This window comes from Protopterus annectens, chromosome 1.part1 (genome assembly GCF_019279795.1).
Source record: "Protopterus annectens isolate FY-2018-M chromosome 1.part1, PAN1.0, whole genome shotgun sequence".
Taxonomy (NCBI): domain Eukaryota; kingdom Metazoa; phylum Chordata; order Ceratodontiformes; family Protopteridae; genus Protopterus; species Protopterus annectens.
The window spans coordinates 353429818-353451383 of NC_056726.1; the positions used below are offsets into that span (position 1 = coordinate 353429818).

The 21566-nt window shown below is 40.3% G+C and overlaps 1 protein-coding gene across 1 annotated transcript in view; it reads left to right on the forward strand.

The window, feature by feature from the left end:
• The window catches only part of UBR4 (ubiquitin protein ligase E3 component n-recognin 4), a 3959899-nt gene that overhangs the window by 1821946 nt on the left and 2116387 nt on the right, over positions 1–21566 (forward strand). Inside the window, 1 exon segment of the mRNA XM_044087073.1 lies at positions 271–334. Coding sequence (XP_043943008.1) covers positions 271–334 — 64 coding nt within the window.

The window sequence follows — 21566 nt, forward strand, 5'->3', positions numbered from 1 at the left end:
CTTCCACTTTCCCCTGCTTACATCTTCCACAGCAGTGCAGAATAACAAACTTTGGACAGGAAAAGCATTGCAGAGAATATAACTCAGAGTTTGTAATTTTTTAATAAAAACACTTTTTTGATGCAGTTGATTTTAAATTTATATTTATTATGCTGCATTTTGGTGTTTATTTACTTTTTCCTTGTTGAATTAGCATTTTCATTTTTTTAACTATTGATATTGCTTCTTTTTGTTGACAGTCTGCTTGTCACTTATTCTTTTCTTTTTCAGATTGGTTGGAAGCTCATTAGAAGCACTGGAAAGCTGCTTTGCAGTTGGTTCTGTATCTGAAAAGGTGGGTGATTAGTCTCATCATAGTAAAGAAGTTTGTTCTGTCCTTGTGCTGTTATTATTTTAATGGAATTTCAAGCTTCTAATTGTACCTCTGTGGGCATTTAATTAGAACTGCAACTACAAAATTGCATTTGTGTATCAGTTGGTATGTATACTTGTGTGTGTTTTTCTTAAATAGAACAGTTAAATGGTAAGTGGTGCATACCTCTCAATTGTCTAGGACTAGGTTTTCACCTCATATTTGTGGTCTGTTCCTCATAAAATTTGTTGCTTTCTGGCAAATCACTGATTGACGTCAATAAATCAAACATATTTAAATTTCAGACTTCATATCCTTTAAAAAATGCATGCTAACACAAATCCTGATGTCGTCACTGTTGCAGTATTAACAGATGGGGTTGTAGCTTACTGACATCTGATGAGCAACCAAATCTTTACATTTGTGTGACATGTGCGTACAATGACCTCATCTTGTAGGCATCTGGGTATAAAAGTGGACATACTTACAAGATTCTCAGACTATCTTTCCACCAGCAGAAATGCAGGTAGTTGCACCCGCCTGTATCGCTTGGTCGCTAGGTACTGTAGCATCACTTGTCAGATTAGATGAGTTCTCTGTTTAGGAACCTTCTAGTTTCTTGTCTCTTGCTAATTTTTAGATGTTTACTAGGAGGAGTAAGTGTGAGTGTGGTAATAAAATTCTGTACAAAGACTTGGTGTCTGTTCTGTCTAGGCCCTGAACATGACTATAAATCTTGTCCCATCTGCTTAGTCATTCATTTTGAAAACCCTCAGATCTAAGCTACCAACACTTAAGAATTTTCTTGAGAACCAGTATCTAAAATGTTTGGCCAAGTCCACTATGTCAGAAGGGCCAGATGTGGGCCTCCCATGTTAGGAAAACATAAGCTGACAGAAGATTCTCCACCTGTCTTATTGGAATCAGACATACCTGCTGTGGTGGTCAAACCTGCGGTACACCAGTTGTCTTCTCGCGAGACCTCTACTGCAGTCCCGTTAGAGGTCAGTATGGCTCCTGAGGCCTTGCAGACAACTGAGTCCTCCGGCAAACCACAAATCATTGTATCTGAAGGCCCTTGAAAAATTCCTCAGATCCTTGTACAGGAAGAAATTCTCTGTATCCGTACAGAAATGCGCCGAGGTTCAGAACCTCCTAAGCTTATTAACCCCCCAAAAAAGAAGAAACAAAAACGTAAACACTTGACATCACCTTCTGCGTCTAAGGAAGAATGCTTTGATTTTTCTCAAGATCTTATCAAGGCAATAGTGTCTTTGAAGCCCCCTTCCTTTGTGACTTTTCAAACCACACCATGTATTCCCCTGGAAGAGGCCTACTTTAGAGTAACCTTACAGAGCATGATAAAGCATTGTAAATGGCAGGCCAGCCTGGTGTGTGAGGTGCAAAAGGGATACTACAGTTTATTTTGGAGATAGGCACCCCTGCCCACCCTCCAGTCACCCCTGCGCTTGAGGCTTACCTGGACACCTTTCAGGCCAATTCTTTAGTTCCAGACTTTGTCCCCTGCTCCAAAAAGACCACATGAGTTTTGTAACGGTCCTGATGAACTCAAATACCTCTAAAAAAAAGTCCTGTGGCAGACCCAGCCACAGTTTCCTCTGACTTCGGACAAGGCTTCCAAGTTGCTGCTTGGCACTAAGGTTCACCCCAGTGACAAAGATAGTCGAGCAATGGAAAGGCAGGGCAAGAAGGTGTATACTTCCTCCACCCTAGCCTTTAGATCTATAAGCTCTCAAAATGGAATGGCCAAGTATGCTCTTTTGCACTCCATAAGCATGACCATCAAGGAGCCACAGACTCCAGACTTAAAATAACTTGTGCAGTCTTTAGTGGCCCAGGTGTTTGAAGTAGCCATGCACATTATAAAATGTAGCCATGATGCTGTGGATAGCTGTTCCAGGTTTGCTGCCACTGGTTCCATGATTACACTTTTTGCCTGTTTAAGGAGCCACTCTATCCCTGAAGATTTGATAAGATTTTCGAGACTACCTTTGATAAGTCTCCTTTTTGGCCCACATGCTGCTAGCCTCTGCAAGGCTTTGCAAGAGCAGGGCAAAAAATTTGAAAGATTCACATTAAATCCTACTGTCTGTTATTCTCGGGTACCGCAGAAATTGTCCAGCTAAATCCTTCTCCCTCACCAAGATGCATCATAGGATCCTCATAGGCAAAGGAAGGCTGCCAAGAAAAGATTTCCAGAGAAAACTCTGAGGGGATACGCCTTCTGAGAGGCCTCAGTTTAGTAGCAGGCCCCTGTTACTACTTAACTGCCCCAACAACCCCCACTCTTCGACCGCACACTCAAATTTTCCTGTCTGGGGAAACAAACTCAAACAAGTGGGTACTAACCATTATTAAGGAGGGTTACTCCATGTCCTGAGAGAACAGTCCAATTCGGGGGACGGGAGGGTGATGTCTCTCTTCCGCCTCCCAACCAGCTACATCACATAGAGCTCAATGTACAAGAGTTACTGTCTCAGGAAACTGTAAAAGTAATTCTTCATCCTATTCAGGAAGGGAATTTATTCTTCCTGGTTCCTAGAATGGTGTCCTATTGGAGGCCCATCCTGGATCTCTCCAGGCTTAACACTTTTCCAAGAATGCCCTCTTTCAAAATGGTGTTCCCCTACAGACTTACTACTTTTCTAATCCCTCAAGCCTTCCTGGTATCCATAGACCTAAAAGGTGCTTACATTCATATTTCCATTCACCCTGCTTGCAGAAAATACTGACTTGTCATATTTTCATTTTACTGCTTTGCCTTTGGTCTGCCTACAGCTCCAAGGGTGCTCACAAAGTGTTTGGCTGCAGTGGTCGCTTTCTGTTGCATTCCAGGCATTCAGATTTTCCCATACCTGACCAGCTTAAACTCCAATCTGTATCCAGGTGTGACGACCCACCACTGGACCAGAAATCAGGAGCCTCAGTCCTCACCACTGGCAACATTGGGGGCCATACACTGGGAGGATAACAGGTACACACACTATTTCCAGATACAGCTGCCTGCATCAAGTGCAGTTTCCCTTAAGAGCACACACAGACCACAGTCAGTCCAGGGCTGGTTTCTCCCTCTTTCTTCAGATACCTGTTAAGACTCCCCAGTGGCACAGCTATAGAGTTGAGGCCTCAGCTGAGTGACCAAACGAAGACCTACCAAGCACTCTTTCTGTCCAGCAATTGCTTTGTATCCCTGGCCAAGTAGCTGACGCACACTTTCAGAGGCTGGCAGAGGTTTACTAGCTATGCCCCTTTCTGCCCAGACTATAAGGTAGTTGGCACTGCCAACAGTCAGCTCCTTATCAGCTTCTTTATGGCCCTTAACAAAGGGTGTCCAATCTTGCTGTGTAGTATTAATACAAATGGTAGTTTGATCAAGAGCAAGGCTGTTAGGAGTGGCCCACAGTGTCACCATATAAATATACAAGTACTCTCAGAACTTAAATGTCTGTACACAGATCAACCACAATGAAAAGGTTTAATTTTTTTTAATAAGTAAAAATAAACAAGACAAAGTATATAGTCACAGTGACAGAGTTCATAACCACAGGAAGTATTTAGAGCAACCTTGCAGGACAGTCTCAAATAAATAAAGAAAACAATATCTAAACTAAGCTTCACTATATTTCTGAGTGTATCTAAGAGAATTACTATAACCCAAGAAACCTCCTTATACAGCAAGGAGATGTGTGGTGAATGATTCTTGTCAGGTCCAAGACAGAGTACAGAATGCACTCTCTCTCTGAGACTTCTCAAATTAATATCTCAAATATTACTGCTGGGATGGCTTGCCGAATGACATAATTTCTTATCTGACTCTCTCCCATGTGGAACCCTCCACTGCTGGAAGCTAGCAGTATTTAGCATCTACCTGTAAAAATACATAGACCTCAGATCTTTGGCAGATGCTGGAAGTCATGAAACAATTACATTCCTTCATGCTTTCCAAACTAGTAATTAGTTCACTCTGAAGACGATACAGAAAGCTTCTCCGCACAGACTCTTGTCTGTATAGCTGTGTTGAAAACTGAAAGATACCATCTTTTATTACAGTCATAAAATAATTTATTTTTTTGAAGTTAACATCCTGTATTTGTTTCCACTGTTAAAATATATACTTTTAAACAGTTACAATAGTGCATGTACATTTCTCTTCTTTTCCAGTAGGGCACGCTGTGGTTACATTTTAAGCACAAGCACTTTATTAAATACCTTTTTAACACGCATGTCTGTACAGACCAGTTTGATATACACATGACATACAGTTCTAATACAGTTGTAATACAAGCATCTTATATAAATCATGTTGATATTCACAAATGACATTGGCAAAATTACAGCTAGCTGTGCTGGCGGTATTTCCTGTCATCACACCAGGGGAACTTTTCTAAAGCACCTTCGTTTTACAACTTTTGACTCTCTGGTGTTCACCATCAACTAAAAAAAATCCCAGCTCACTTCTTCCCAGAAGCTGATCTTCCTTGAATGTCAGCTGGGCACGTCTACCATGCATGCCTCCATTCTTCAAGAGAAGGTCATCTCACTAGGCAATGAGTTTTCACTGCTTTCCGACCAGGATTATTACTCAGGCAGCAAGCTGTCAGGGCATTGGGACTCGTGGTGCTGCCCCCATTTCTCTGTTGCCCCTTACTAGATTATACCTGAGGAAAAATAACAATGGTATCTGAAATCAGTGTGGTCACAAAACTGTCACCCCCTTGATACCAACATTCCCCTTCTTCCTTGCATCAAGAAAGGAACTCATTTGGTGGCACAACCAGGTTACACTCAGCCCAAGTGTCCCATGCACTCCAGCCCCACACAACCAAGTCCTTTTTACAGATGTGTCGGACTGGTATGTGGAGCTTGGAAAGGAGACCACAGAATCCAAGGGGAGTGGCAGGCCCATGTATTAAAATAACACGTCAGCTTAAAGGAAATGAAAGCACTTCGTCAAGCACTGTAGCACTTTTCATGCCTTTGGAAACCAGACATTCTTTTGGTGTACACAGACAATACCATGGTAATGTGGTATGTGAACAAACAGGCACAAGATCCGACCCTCTGTGCAGACCTGCACAGGAGATTTGCAACCTAGCCTTTCAGGTAAACTTTTGTCTCAGCGATATACAACCCCTACCCACTGAATGTGTTGGCTGACTCCAAGCAGAAATTTGGGGAAGACTCTCATGAATGGTCATTGGACACAGTAGGTTCATAGGTTGGTACTAGGCTATCGGCCCTAGGGCCTATACAAGCCTAGCCATAACAATTCCCTGGCTGTTTCTTCCCACAGTATTTACTTCCCTAAACCCCTGTCTAGGTCGACTGATGTGATTCCTGGGGCGAATTTCCCATCTCCCATCCAGTCATCATGGCTCCTTTTAAAGAGTGCCAAAGAGGCTCTCTGTTTGACATGTATGGGCAGTCTATTCCAGAATCTGTGGAGTCTCTGGGACAGGAACGTATCCCTCCAGCATGTTTTGTTCATTGTGATGGCAAGGTTTAGATCTCTGGAACATGTGTCTGAGGGATTGGGATTTCTTTAAGTGTAGCATGTCCAACAGCTCTGGGTTTGACACCACCTTGTATGTTAAGCAGAGATAGTCTCTGAGTAGACAATATGAGACAGAGTATAGGTGGAGTTTTTTTTAGACGGTCAGCATAGGGCATCTGCTTTAGGCCTGTGATTCTTTTAGTGAGGTATTTCTGCAGCCTTTCCAGTTGTTGCAGATGTCTTGAGACATACCAAATGGGGCGTTGTATTCTATAATGGTTCTAATGAGGGATGAGTACAGTGGGGGACAATGACCTCCTTTTTTCTGGATGAAAAGCCCTTAGTGATGAGGTGTGCGACATAGGATTTCCTGACTGTTGTGGCGATGTGGTTATCAAAGGTGAGACCACTGTCCACCTGTGTCCCTAAGTTTCATTACACTTTCGGTGTTTAGTGTACTGTCTGCTATGTGGTAATTTATGGGTGCATGTTTTTTCCCAAAGGGGATAACTATACATTTCTTGGCATTGAGCTTGAGCTTGTGGCTCTCGCACCAAGCATCTGTTTCTGTAAGACCCTTTTGTAGAATATTCACATAATTTGGGGATTCATTAATGGCTCCCAGTTTGCAATCATCTGCGAACTTTGTTAGCCAGAGTCCCTTAGTGTTGGCCTGTGCTTCAGAGAAGTAAATGCCAAACAACAGCAGTCCCAGGATTGAACCCTGAGGTACTCCACTTATGTCTGGAGCTGGATTTGTAGTCTGCTACTTTTACAGTGTGGGTTTTGTCAGTAAACCTGTTGGCAGCCCATCGAGTGACATAGGGATTAATGCCCAGCTTAGTAAGTTTATCTATGATTCCAGAGTGGGGGATGGTGTTGAAGGCTTTGGCGAGGTCCATATATGCTGTGTGGACTACCTTACCTTTGTCCTTGGCTCTGGTGACTGATTCGAAGAAGTCAGTCAGGTTCAGGAGACAAGATCGGACTTTCACGAACCCAAACTGTGTGGGGTCCAGTGTTTGAAGGTTGCCAGTGTCTTTGTTTACAAGTTCCATGATTATACGTTCCATGGCCTTGCAGATCAGCCTTGTTAGACTAATAGGGCGGTAGTTCCCGGGATCGAAGGTGGGTCCCCCGTTGTGGAGTGGGATAACTGTAGCTGTGCTCCACTCAGTGGGCAAGAAGCCTGAGGTGAGGCTATGGTTAAACATGACACTTGGGTGAGGTGCCAGTTCATTTTGTAGTTCATGTAGTACACAGCCTGGGATGTCGTCTTGTCCCCATGGATGCTGCATTCTTAGCTTTGGAGAGAGCATTTTTTTTTACCTGTGTGGCTGTTATTACCGGAATTAGGCAATCATTCGGTATTGAGATGGGCCCTTTTGGGGGTGAGGGGGGGTGAAGTTTGCACTGAATCGATCTGCCAGGATATTGACAATATCCTTGGGATCATTATATTTAATGCCATTCTGTTTGTTTATGGCAAGGGACCACCAGATTGGCTTCCTTTTTTTCTGGAGGCGAGCATCTTGGTTTTATTGGAGATATCACAATTCATGCATGAGTGGATGTGCTCATACAGTGCCTTGGTGTAGGATTCAGTAGTCAAACTTTCAGTTCCCGTCTGCATGGGTGTCATGAAGTTTGTCACTTCTGACTTGAGTAGCATGAAGTTGGCATTGGAGAAGTTTTTTATGAAGGTTTCCTTACTGGGTGGGGGGTGAGATGTGGATGCCAAGGGTGATTAGCTTATGGTCAGCATTAACCAATGAGTGGGTGACCATAGGTGTGGACCATTGATATCCCATGTTGGTAATGACCAGGTCTAGGATATTGGAGCCCCTGGTGGGACTAAGGATTAGTTGTTGCAGGGTGTTAGAATTTATGAATTCCAAGAACTGTTTGGCAAAGGTGTTGGTACACTAGTAGTTTTCCCTGTTAATGGCAGGGTAGTTGAAATCACCCAGTATTAGGGTGTTTGCTTGTATCTTAATATTTTCCAGTATGTGTAGAAAGGTGTAGTGACAATCTTGGGGCATGGTGGGTGATCTGTAGCAAGCTACAATTTGGATTGCAGTGTTACCTAGTGTTAGTTGCACCTGGAGAATTTCAGACGCATTGTGTTGGGCAACTAGCCTGGTGTTGTGAATATCCTTTATGAATATGGACACTCTTACACCTTTATTGTTTCGGTCATGGTTTGATGGCCGAAAAGTGTGGTAAGAGTTGTAGCCTGGTATTGCAGGGGTGCACTATGGAGCCTTAACCAGGTCTCGGTTACTACACAGATATCGATGTTCTCCATTTTTAGGAGTGCCTCTAGAGAGTGCATTTTGAGGTTTAGACTTCTAGCATTGAGTGGCATTACCTTCAGATTTTGCATGCTTGTATCTGTCACGGTGGTGATTTTTTTCCTTTCACCTTTGCCTAAAAAAGGCACAAGATCTTCAGAGGTATCACTCTCAGATGGGGAACCCCTCAGGTAGACCTCTTTTGCTTTTTCTGAAAACTACCTAGTTCCTCTGTTCTGCACAAGGACTCCAACACCTCCAGCTTGGAGGGCAGATGCCTTCTCTTTCAGATGGATGAGGAAGTTCCTTTTATGCATATCCACCTTTACCTCTGCTCCCGAGGCTTCTCCTCAAGGCCCAGAAGGAATCCTCAAAACGTCTACTTCTGGCACTATTTTGGCAAGGACAACACTTATTCCCTCTCCTTTTTCACCTGTCAAAGGGAAAGTTCTGGAGAATCCCACCAAAAACTGATCTAATCACCCAAAAGAAAGAAACAGGTCCTTCTTCCCAGTCTCAACTCTCTCAGCCTGACCCTCTGAAAGATAGGATTTCATTCTCTGCAAGAAGCATTTTTTTTTTGAAGTAGCTTAGTTTCTCTAAGAACCCAGAAAACCTAACACCAGAAAGTCTTAAACAGCCAAGTGGAAGAGATTTTCCTTCTGTTGCGTTAAATGTAACCTCCAACCCCTTTTAATGGACACCCCCAAAGTACTCCTCAATACTTGTGTGACCTGTTGCATTCAGGGGTGGCCTACTCTTACTGACCATTAATACTTGCCTACCCTTGGAGTGCCCTCATGTCCAGGACAGAGGTTAAACTTTTCTTTATGGAGTTTTACACCTTAAACCTCTACAGAAATGTATTCCTCCTTCTTAGGACCATAATTTTTATTTTGGAAAAGGTAACTTTATCTCTTAAAGAGCCAGCTGCTTCATCTAATTTAAAGTTCTGTACTTGGAAAACAGTGCTTCTCTTGGCCTTGACTTAGCTCACAGGGTCTCAGAACTACATGCTCTTATGGCCCCTCCTCCCTCCCTGTTCCACAAAGACAGGTTGAGCATCAGGACCAATCTTTCCTTCATGCCAAAAGTGGTGAACTTGCTCTCAACCAAGCAGTTAATCCGCCTACCTTTTTCTGCAGTCCTCAGAATAAGGTGAAAGAGTAATGCACTCTTTAGACATTCATAGCCAGTGAGGTTTTAAATGGATAAAACTAAGGATATCCCAAGCAGATCAACTGTTTGTCTCCTCCGTGGAATCTAGGTTAGGACACCCAAGGTTTCTAAGCAATCTGTTGCTTCCTGGATCTCAAAGGTCATTTCCTTCGGCTACTTTCACCATGGAAAGACTCTATTGCCCAAAAGCTCACTCCACTTGAGCAGTAGCTTTTTCAGGTGCTTTCTGTGAAGGAGTAGACACCAGCTCAATTTTAGAAGCAGCCACCTGGTCTTTTGTTCACACCGTCCCAAAAAATGCAAGTTAGATGCTTTCTCTGGGTCCAGGGTGGTATTTGCCGGAACTATTCTGTCTGTCCTTCTGGACTCCTCTACTTATCCCTTTTAACCTGCCATCCTCTTTCTCTCCAGCTCTGGGAGTCACCTATCTCTCAGGATACAGTACAGTTGTGTAACAAACTTATAGTAACAAATGTCCTACTCATCACTGTTGCAGTATTCCTTCCCTCCCACCTATTCCCTTTTTTATTACTACTTTTCTTCTTATTGGCAGTAGCACTTTGCCTTTCGTATATATAGAAGTACATTTGATATTACAGGATCTTACTTTCTGAGGGTGAACTTGCTTCAGTGTTCAACCTCAGCCCCTCCTAGCTGACCTTTTCACTTCCTTGGTGGTGTTTGGGTTGATGCTGGTTTGGAGATGGTCTGAAGAGCTCGAAGATATGTCCATTTTTATGCCCCTGCGCCTAAGAGTTGAGGTCATCACCTGGATGTACATTGTTCAGAGGCAAAGCTTTGGTACCCCCCCCCCCCCGACTAGATTTCAGCGAGCTACAAACCCTTCTGTTAAAAAATACTGCTGCAACAGTGAGCAGTAGGACACAACTGTTAGGGTAAGTTCTTACACAGCTGTACTGTGATGTTCTTTCATTCTGACTTTTGCTAAGTTCCACATTCAGAAAATTAATAGCATAAGTATATGTGAACATTAATGAATATTAAAAAAGTGGCACATGCATTTGATTCATAAAAAGTTAGTTCATTCACCATATCAGACCACAAAATTAAAATGTCATCAAAAAATCTGACATTTTAATGTATATACCCATTTCTGATGATAAAACTGTTTGTAAAGGATATTTACCTTTTGTAAAAAATGAGGTTGGCAAAAATTGGGGCTTATGTGGCTGCTGCTGATGATGATACATGGTTCACTTTTTCTTTAAGGATGAATTGTTTATTTTCTAGGCTCATTTCCATACAGTCTGTGATTAAATGAACATCCTGTCTTGCATAAGTTGTCCTTAAACCAAGCTAGACCTATTTCATGGGATAACTGTATACAAGTTCTGCATATCAGCTGTGGCAAATTTCCAAAGTCAGTCTTTGTAGGGTGTAATAAGTGCAGGAGGTGCCATGAGTCCTGAAGGATGTGAGGTAAAAGATCTAAAATACTTTTCAGTTTTCTGTCCATTAACTGCTAGTTTCTTAGTTTTGCTCTATTTAGCTGAAGTTATAGGTCTAATTGGTTAGTTATTCAGGTTCTTATGGATTTTTGAAATCCCAAATGCTATATTTATTTATTTTATTTTATTTTATTTTATTGCATTTCTTTACCGGGAAAGCTCACTGAGTCTAAAAGAGCCCATTTTCAGTGGAGGCCAAGGGAGAAAAACCCCAGCGGGATCATAGATACAGAAAAAATATAAACATTAATTGGTACAGAAATAGAAAGTGTTACACATAGTAATTACAGTAATATACACAGAATATATACATAAAAGCAGGAATCTAGTTGGTTTGATTACAGTAATATATACAGAAAATATACACAAAAGCAGGAATTTAGTTGGTTGCCAGATGAATTCAATCAGAGAGGTAAAAACAGAGAATATTAATCACTATTATTGTACCAGTATCAACAAGTGATGAAAAAAAATAAATATGGAGAAAGTGTCATCATTCACTAGTAAACAAAAGGCATAGAAGTATAGTTATATAAGGATAGGGAAGAGGTTAGATTATAGAGCAGGAACATAGCCCGGAAGAGTTAAGATGATTTTTCAGTATTTGTTTGAAGGTGGTGATGCTGCATGTGTTTCTTATACAAGGTGGAAGTGAATTCCATAGTTTGAAGAGTATAGGAGTTGACCAGCAGGTAAGGTGGGCATTTCTGCTTTTAGAAGTAGATGATTTTCAGATCTTAGTTGCCTGCTGGGTTGTTTTTTGGCAAGTAGAGTTGAGAGCAGGACAGTCTGTGGGTCTGTAGATTATTTTGTACGCTATAGTTAGTTGGGTCAATGAGAGAGGGTGGGGGAGTTCGAGCCACCCTAATTGTTTCAGTGAGTTACAGTGGTGGGATGAGAATTTGGCCTTGGTGGCAAATATTGCTGTTCTGTTGTAACACACATGAAGTTTTGATTTTGTAGAATTTTGGATGTTAGTTTATTTGCAGGTCAAATTTAAGATTTTCATCTATGATAATGCTTAGTAATTTAGTGCGTGGGGCAACTTTAGTGGTATTGTCTTGAGCTTTTATAGTGAAGAGTTTTTTTTTATCTAAGGGAGTGGTTTTGTTAGGAGTAAAAATTACTAGTTTAGTTTTTTTTTTTTTTGGATTTAGGGCAAGATTATTGTTAAGCATCCAAGATTCAGTAGAGGTGAGGGCATTTTGGATGTTTGCTGGAATTCAGAGCTGGAATTTGCAGTGCATATTATTGTAGAGTCATACACATACTGGATTACTGAGCACTGTGGGGAGAGTGTAGTGAAAGTCGTTAAAAGATGCTAAATAAGAGAGGACCAAGTATGGAACCTTGGGATACCCCTGTTGGAAGTAATGAGGAAGGGAGAGCAAGATTGTTGCCATTTGGTAGATTGCTGCTTATTGGAGAGAGAGCTATTGAACCATTGTAGGGTAGGAGGAGAAATGTGAAGGGTGGATAGTTTAGAAAGGAAGATAGTGTGGGAAATGGTATTGAAAGCTTTGGAGAGGTCGAAGAAAAGTGAAGCGATTATTTTACCAGAATCCCATGCCCAGTTAACTGTATCAAGGAAGGATTGGAGGGCTGTAGTGGTGCTGTGTCCTTGTCTGAAACCATACTGAGTAGGTGATAAAATTTGATTTTCAAGTAGGTGATTGAGGAGTTGGACATGGATGCATGTTTCCAGTATTTTAGAGAGGGGTGAGCGAATTGCTATGGGTCGAAAGTTTGTGGCATCTGTGTTGGTTTGTGTAAGGGGAGAATGAATGCTTTTATTTCCAGATGTCTGGGACAAGGGATTATTTAATCTGTTAATGAGTATGCTGATGGGAAAATCTGTAGAGTTTGCTGCTAGCTGCAGGAAGTGTGATGGTAGATTGTCAGGGACCAGAGTACAGGGTTTTTAGCTTAAGTAAAAGTGTTTTTATTGTGGTGGTGGGTATTGGGGAGAATATTATGTTAGAGCTGAGGCTAGGATTGTTTTCTGGGATGATTTGGTCATCAGCTGTCTTTGTGGTGTTAACTATAGAAAAGGTGGTGGTTAGTTTAGCGATGGTGTCAGTGAAGTAGGAATTGAAGAGGGTGGCAAGTTCGGTAGGGGTTTGTGTGGGTCAGGAGATGGGTTGCTTTGAGAGCCTGGGTGTAATAGTTGGTTGATGGAGGACTAGAATTTTTTGGGATTATTTTTGTTGGCTTTGTAGGTGGAGGTAGAGAGCTTTTTTATCACTGGCTATTAACCGTTTTGCCTGGTTATGTAGTTGCTTATAATGTAGTAGAGCTGAGGGGGTCTTTGTTTTTCTGCCATGATTTCCAGATTTTGTCCCTTGTGGACATTACTTCTTTGGTGGATTTTGAGAGCCAACTTGCATGGTTTTATTTTTGGTGGATGTGTGCTTCCCTGTTTAGGATGTCTAGAAATGTTGAGTTAAAGAATTCAACAGCTTCACTAAGTGGTAGAGATTTGAGGCGTTCCTGATTTACTTTAGCTAGGGTTTCATTAAATTGGATGGTTCGAACTTAAGTCAAATTTCTGGTTGATTTGTAGTGGTGTTCGCCTGGGTTTGGAGTAATTTTGTGTAGGATATATGCTGGGTGGTGATCACTAATGGTATTAGGTAGTATGCCTGCTGTGATGCGATTGTAAGGGTGGGACACTAATAGCCAGTCTATTGTGGAGTCCCAGTTATTCTTGAGGTCTGGTGATGTCTTCAGTTAGTTGGGAGAAGTACAGATTTGTTTTTTGAGGGGGGGGTTGTGGGCAATGTCTAGCCAATCAATGTTAAATCACCTAGAGTGATGGTTTCATTATCTATATTTTGGGAAGTCCAGGCAAGTACGTTTTCTAATATTGGTATGTTGTTTCCTGGAGGAATATACAGAGCAGTTTTGCAAATGTTTTTATTGTGGTTAAGTTTTAATGTAGCGATAAGTACTTCGGCTGGGGAGAAGTTGGGTGTTGGTTTCAAGTAAGGAATTAATTTATATTTGCTAGGGAAGAGTATTGCTGCTACTCCTCCTCTCTTGTGGGACCGATCGACTGTCGAGCATTAGTAGCTTGCGGGGAGAAATTCACCGTCTTTTACATATGATTTCAACCAGGTTTCAGTAGCTTTTATAATATCCAGGTTGTACTGTGAAGTCAATGCATGGTGTTCAGTTATCTTGTTTCTAAGGCTTTGTAGAGTTATGATTAATAGCATGAAAGATTTGCTAGGTTTGCTGGGGCTGAGGGCGATGGAACTTGGTGTGGTGGTTGATCACCGCACTAGGAAATAATGCTTTGGCAAATTGTATGTGTTATACTGATCATGTATTTCCCTAAAAATTGTATAGTTGCTGCTGGGGGTGTGATAATGGGAGGTGTCTTTGGAGAGGTAGAATTTTCACTTTGGATAGTACAGAGATATTATCTGTGAATTAGCTAGGGTGGATGTCTGAGTAGCTTGATAAGTGTGGGTTATGTGTGGTAGTTGTACATGTGGGTGTAGGAGGTATGTTGGGTGTCTGGAAAGTTATGATTTTTGTTAGGAGAAAGAGTGCAAGTGAGAGAAGCAAGGTCAAAGGAATGGTTGTGAGGGACATGGTGGTTGAGTGCAGTGTGATTACAGAATGAATGAGCAGGATAGTAATAGCTTAGGGGTGGAGCACTGTATGGCCCTATTTAGAATGGCTGGGAAGGTAGAGTAGTTAGGAGGTGTGGTATGACTGGGGAAATAATTGGGGGGTGATGGGATAGGTGGAAGAGAATTATGGGAGGGGTCAGGGTAGGTATAAATTTTGAAGTTATGGGGGATCGTGCGGATGGGGGAAGGATGGGGAACGGGGAGAGCGTAAAGAGCTGAAAAACTATCAGTTTAAGATGAGTCTTCTACTTCTTCTTTCGTCTTTTCCCGGTTAGGGGTTGCCACAGCGGATCACCTGTCTGCTCATGATTGGCAGTGTAGTTTTATGGTGTCGAGTTAAAGGCACACACACTCACACCTAGGGTCAATTTAGAGTGTCCAATCCACCTAAACTGAAATTATCAGTATCTAACAAAAGCTTAATCTATGTAGCTCTGAAATACTTTCACTGCACGCGCACAAACAGGGTTCTTTGGCAGTTTGAGAGAGTTGTGGTTAGTATAGAGACTATGCTGAAAGTAAAAGCAAAAATTTACTAACGTAAACAGTAAAGGCTTGCAACTGGAACAGTGTATGTGTGGCTGTTTCAAGGTATTGGCCCAATCTAGCGACAATTGGCTGGAACCCTTCACTGATGTTGTGCATATACCTTTTAAGTGTTAAAACATAACAAAAACTAAGTTTCAATTCACCTTTTACAACAGAAAAGCATTAGGATGTCAGGTTCTTGCTTCCTGGAGCTTTTATTTAGTTAAGATAGCCAGCTTCATTGGATGAAGTAGAAATTATTTATTGCAGTTAATTCCATGTGTGGGTGGCATGATGCAGGAAAGAAACCCATGCAAACTGAAAAATAAAGTTAAATAAGGCAGAATTAGTGCAAAGGTTACAGGATTGTGAAGTGCAGAGCATGCAAGGTATACAGATAAGTAAAAATGCTTATATTGCACACATTTATCAGTGCTGTAAAACCACAGACTAACAGCATTAACATGCAGCCTCTGACTGATAACAGCTGTACAATTCAGCAGTGAATACAGACAGGATATATTGCACAAGGGAAGTACGACTGTTCTAAGTAATTCTTCAGCTAGCTTATTCAATATGAACTAACAGCAACATGAAATATATGATGGGCTACCAAATATATGAGGGGTATTGGATTTTTTAAGCAAGAAACATCTTTATTAGATCATCTCTTAGGACACAGGCAGCCATACATTTATATAAGTGAAAACAAACCATATTGACATATTTTTAGTTGCAGACATTATGCAATATCTATCAAGTCATTGTCGGTCAAACATCACATAACTCATTCAAATCCTTTCTTTAGACCTCATTCTTCCTCTAAAACATTCTTCTGCATGTATTGTTCTCACAATTCCCATTTTTCTTGTGTAAGTTGCTCTTACCTTTCTCTTAAGATTCCATTTCCAGTTGTTTTATCTCTGTTACCATATTCACTACTTCAACTAGAGTTGGTTAAGACCTTGATTTCCAATTTCTAGTAATTGCTTTTTTGACAGCCACCATAATTCTACTAAATAAGGCCTTGCTATGTTTAGGCAATTCCAGTTCTGCATCATCACTCAAAAAAATGATTTCCTTAGTTATACCAATTTGCTCACCCAGTATTTCTAATAGAGTAATCTGCAAGGAATTTGTAAAGTCTGCCAATTCATTACACTCCCAGAAAATATGTTCCCACTTGCCTCTTTCTTCCCCATCACACTTGCAACATTTGCTGTCTACTCAACAGAAAGTTCTTTGGAGTCTACTTGGGGTATAAAAATACCCATGTAAACACTAAGATCCTAAGTCTTCTAGAGTTGTTACATATTTTGGAGACATACATATATCCCCCCATTGTTTTTGTGAATTGCTTATTCAGCCTCTCTCCTAATCTTTTCTAACTTCCTCTGATTGATTCTTATAGTTAACATGCAATGTCTTATATGCTGTACTAATTATTCTCCTTTTTTATCATCAGCTTCTGCTAAAACTCTACCAGTGCTGGTCTTTCCTGTAAGATACCCCTATTTCTTCATCTTTGCCTATACTCTTATTAGTCCACTTACAATCTATCCAGTAATTGTCAGTTGAGCATTATATATAGCTCATTCAAATCCTGCCTCTTAAACCTCATTCTTTCTTTGCATATATTGTTCCCACAGTTCCCATATTGTCCAATGTAGTTTGCTCCTTCCCTTTTCTTAAAGATCCCATTTCAGGTTGTTTTATCTGTTACTATATTCACTACTTTTAGTAAAGATGGTCTAGACTTTGAGTTCCATTTTCTATTCCTTGCTTTTTTGGCAGCCACTATATTTAGACTCGGCAAGGCTTTAGTATATCTAGGCAATTCTGATTCTGTATCATAACTCAAAAAATCATCTCCCCAGTCAGTCCAATCTGCTCATCCAACATCCTCTGACAGAGCTCTCACTGGGGAATCCCTAAACTCTGCCAACTCATTACACACACAAAAAATAAGTTTCCAGGTACTACTTTCTTGCCCATCGCAGTGTGAACACTTCCAGGCACAGATCCTAAATTCTAGATTTTGTTGCTTATTTGGGAGATGTACATGTATCCTGCTTTATCTTTGAATTGCTTATCCAATCTCTCTTTCCAATCCTTTCTAAGCTGTTCTGATTGATTATTTAATTATCATGCAGTATTTTATATGCCATACTAATTCATTTTTACCGGCAGCCTCTGTTCTAGATTCTGTTAAAAAATTTACCAGTGCTTGTTTTTTAATTTAGGACCCCCCCCCCCCGTTTCTTTCTCTTTGACTATATTCTGTCAATCCTTGATAGGGAAGGCAATATCTGACCTGCAGTCCAAATAGATTCTTGGCCTCTCCCCATTTATTACCTTTCCCTTTCTAATTATTTGCTCCCAGTACCTTGATTCCTTTGCCAGTTTTTTCCAGTAAATTCCAGCCCCACTTGCCTGGTATCTGTATCCCTAACCACAGTTATACCTATCAGCAGAATCTCTTTTCTCCACTCTCATGCTGGTTTACTTTTTAGAATACCCCCTGCTATTTTATAAGTATAATGCTCTGTATGATTTTTTGTTGCTCTCCTTAAGACTCTGCATTCATAATCCCAGTATCTCGTTTCTTGAGATTCACCCCTGAATCATCTTCATTCCTATCCACTTTGAATTATAGTTTTCTGCTTGTGCTATGTATAAGAGTCTTAACTATGTTGCTGTAAAATACCCCCTCAAATTGATGAATCCAAGTCCGCCTTGTTCTGTTGGCAGGATCAACTTATCCCACTTGACTGTTGCTGTCTTCCCTTCCCAGATAAAATCCTTCAACTCTTTAATTGCTGTCCACAGCTTCTCCTCTGATTAAATATATATATATATATATATATATATATATATATATATATATATATATATATATATATATATATGCTTGACCTGTGTATAAGACTAAAGGGACTAAAAACTTTTTAATTGCTTTTATCTTAATATCCGTATAACAGAGCTTCCAGTTTCTCAGTTTTTGTATTGTTTTCTGTTTTGTCTCTTCCCACATATCCTTAGCTGCCACAACAGTTTCCTTTGTAATCTGTACTCCTAAATACTTAATTTTATCATGTCCCCATAAATATGGATATTGTTGGGGCAGTATGTGTGTGGGTACATTTACCGCCATTGCTCTAGTTTTAACAACTTTAGTTTTGCATTCTGAGAAGCTCTGAAACGGTCTTAAAATGTTCCACAAAACTGTAATGTCCCTTTCTGTTTTTGTATTGTATAAAATAACATCTAGAAGTAGAGCCTGCTTTTTCTGACTACCATATCAGTTATATCCTTGAATTTCCGAGTCCCGTATTTTAGTTGCCAATGGTTTTAAATATAATGCAAACAACAAAGGGAAAAGGTGGCAACCCTGCTTGGTTCCTCTAATCAAGCAGAAGTTATCAGATAGGACCCCACTCACTTTAATTTTTACCTCCGATCCCTCATATATATATATATATATATATATATATATATATCAGTTTTAGGTGGAATGTAAATGCATGCCGTTGTAATCGTTCTCCCTTGCCTGTGTAGCCCCTTAGTATATAATCCTCTTTTCCTTTGCCCCAGATATTCTACTGACCCAAACAACTGCTACCTCAAGATAAAGCAGTCACAGCCCAAAAGCACAAATAAAAATATGCAAACATACTGACTCCATGATCAGACACACACACGTCCCACTCACTCTCACAAACAAGGAGAGGGTCAGGGTAAGCTGCCTATGGTGGCTAGATCCCATACATAACACAAACGCCGGGTCACACCAGCACAAGTACAAATATGTGTCATTCAAAGGGGATCCAGTGTTCGTCTGCCTGGATGACATGCTTGACAAAGCCACGCTGCCCTAAGGGACGGCTTGCACCTGTCACCCCCTGATTGAGCACCCGCACTATTAGGTTTTACCTCATCATGCTCGCCCCCAAACCCCAACCCGGACCACAAAAAGGAGGGGAGGGGGCATATCCATATTATTAACCAGGATACTCACACAGTGGCACACCCCCTCAAACTCAGGGAACCCACACAGCCTCCTGAAGACACTGGACAAAATGCTCCACACCGGAAGATCATCCCCCATTGGTGAGATCTGACAAAAACTAATCTCACTGGAAATCCCACATCCCACCCCAAAACAAAAAGACGTGCCAACATACTGGCAGACAGGTTCCAGCAAAAACACCCCTCTCCCTAAAGGAGAGATAGATATCTATCAGCCGGTAGCCCCCGCCTCCACGGACATCTCAAATCGCAGCTCTCTGCTCTAAAAAAAAACATCAATGGGACTTATCAGACCAATGATCGAGTACAATGCCCATTAGGGATGTATCTCACACCCGACATCTGCAGCAATTGGAGAGACCCCAAACCTCACCCTTATAAATGCCTTAGGGCAGATAGCCTAGTATAAACCTATGAACCTATGAACCTATGAGTAACCTTCCTTTATCAAATTAACATGTTCACTTCTTTCCAGGTGTGCCTCCTATAGCATAGCTATTTGCACTCTACTTTTTTAATATAGTTCACTATTGTTTCTTTTTTATGCTTATCTGTAAGACCATTCACATTGAAAGATATTACAGAAAGCATTTTTTATATAGTTATTACCACCTTTTATGTATAACTGCTGCTTTGCTAAATGTCCATTTCCAACGTTTGTTAGATGCATATACTGTTTGGCAGGTTTGTCTTTTATACAGTTGTTTCTAATTTATATTTATTGACATTTGCTAACCGGGAAATTCCACTAGGCCAGTGACCCATTTTCATTGGAGGCCCGGGGAGAAAAGCTCTATACATTCACATAAATTGTTACATAACATCAGCTTAACTTTGAAAGTATTTACACAATACAAATTGAAGTAGATATAAAAGACAAATACATATTTAGAGATATACAATACAAAAAAAAAGGTGTTGGATTTTTAGTAATTCTGTTTGTTTATTCTCATATACAAGAATACTGTTTAATCAGTTTTATTTCAGCCACAGAAATAAAGAAAGCAAGAGAGGGATTGAATACGAAGACAAATGGTATAAATTGCAACTATATTAAGTTAGTAAAAGTATTTGTAGAGTATAGTGGCCAAAATATTTAAGGTCATATCATTTTGAGCCTGTGTCACATCTTACATAACTTTGTTTTTTGAAAGCCCCCAAACAAAATCTGTTAACTTAACACACACAACTTTGTACATATTCAAATGTTGAAGTTTTTTCTTCATAATAAGAACAGAAATTCTAAATTGAGAGCCACACAGACGGGCTAGAGTAAACCAAAAAGAAAGGATTTGAGTAAGTGCTATTTGATTTTATGTATCGTTATAGCTCTCCCAGCTGAGAAAGCACGAGTGCTTTTGGTAAACACTTTGATTTCTCTTTATCAAACTTTCGTCTAGTGACATGCAAAACAGACACAAAACTGCTAAGAGCACCTTGCTTATCAGAAAAAAGCCTTATCAGTATTCTTTTTAATTTACATGCTTTGTAATAAACTTGATAGTGGATAACGCCTAAGGTCTTAACCAAGTCATTTCCCTGTGCAAGCATGGGGGAAAAAATGCACCGATTTTTCTTTTGTCATACTCTAACCAAACCTTTATTCCCTCCTATTTTTACTTTGTTGCATTGCTTACATTTATTAAACTGAGCAAAGAAAGAGACCAGGGAGAGAAAAAAACACCTGTTTATATTAGTATCCCCATTGCATTTCAAAAAAAAAAGGAAAAAAAAACTTTGTCTAATTGGTTTTGTCTTACCTTTAAAGTTCTCCAGCTGGGAAAATCAGTGATTTTTTTTTTCAGAGAACAGTATGTCGTAGTCAATTTCTCTTTTCCTTTTTTTTTTATCTTTTTCCTCAACCAGACTGTATCCAGTTTATTTTTATCAGATTGTCTCCATAAAGACACTAGAATCAGACAGACAATTTCCGTTTATCAGATTGTTTCCATGAAAACAGGAAAACATTTCCTAGAAAAAAGCCACATAATATTCAATATTCTTTTTCATTTACTGTCTTAAAGTAAATCAGTCTAAGGTCCTAATCTGGTGATTTTCCCATGCAAGAATGAGAAAAAGAATGTTAATTTTAACTTTACCATGCCTTTTTAACCAGCCTGTTTTTGTGTGGGGGGGGTGTTGTACATTGCTTTGCCTAGATTTCTCAAAACTGTACAAGAAGAAAGAGAGAAGGGGGGAAAAAGAAACACAGCACCTGTTTATAATCCCCATTACACCACATTGCTTTATAACCATCAAATTCTGGCATCACCTTTGTCTTTCTTTTAACCATTATAGACATGCACACTTTAATCATGGCTTAGAATTGAAATGGGCTTGTATGAAGCTGGATCTGATGGGTCTTTACCCTCTTTAGGTATTACAGCCACCACCGCTTTCTTCAAGGATGTTGATGCTTCTCTTCCTCTTAAAACCTTCTAGATCTTTCAGTCTTTTTCCACTCCTAGCTGCCAAACTTTCACAAGAATACCATTAATTCCTGGAAACTTTCCTGTAGATTGTTTATACATCACCATTCTTCTCATTTCCTCCTGTCCT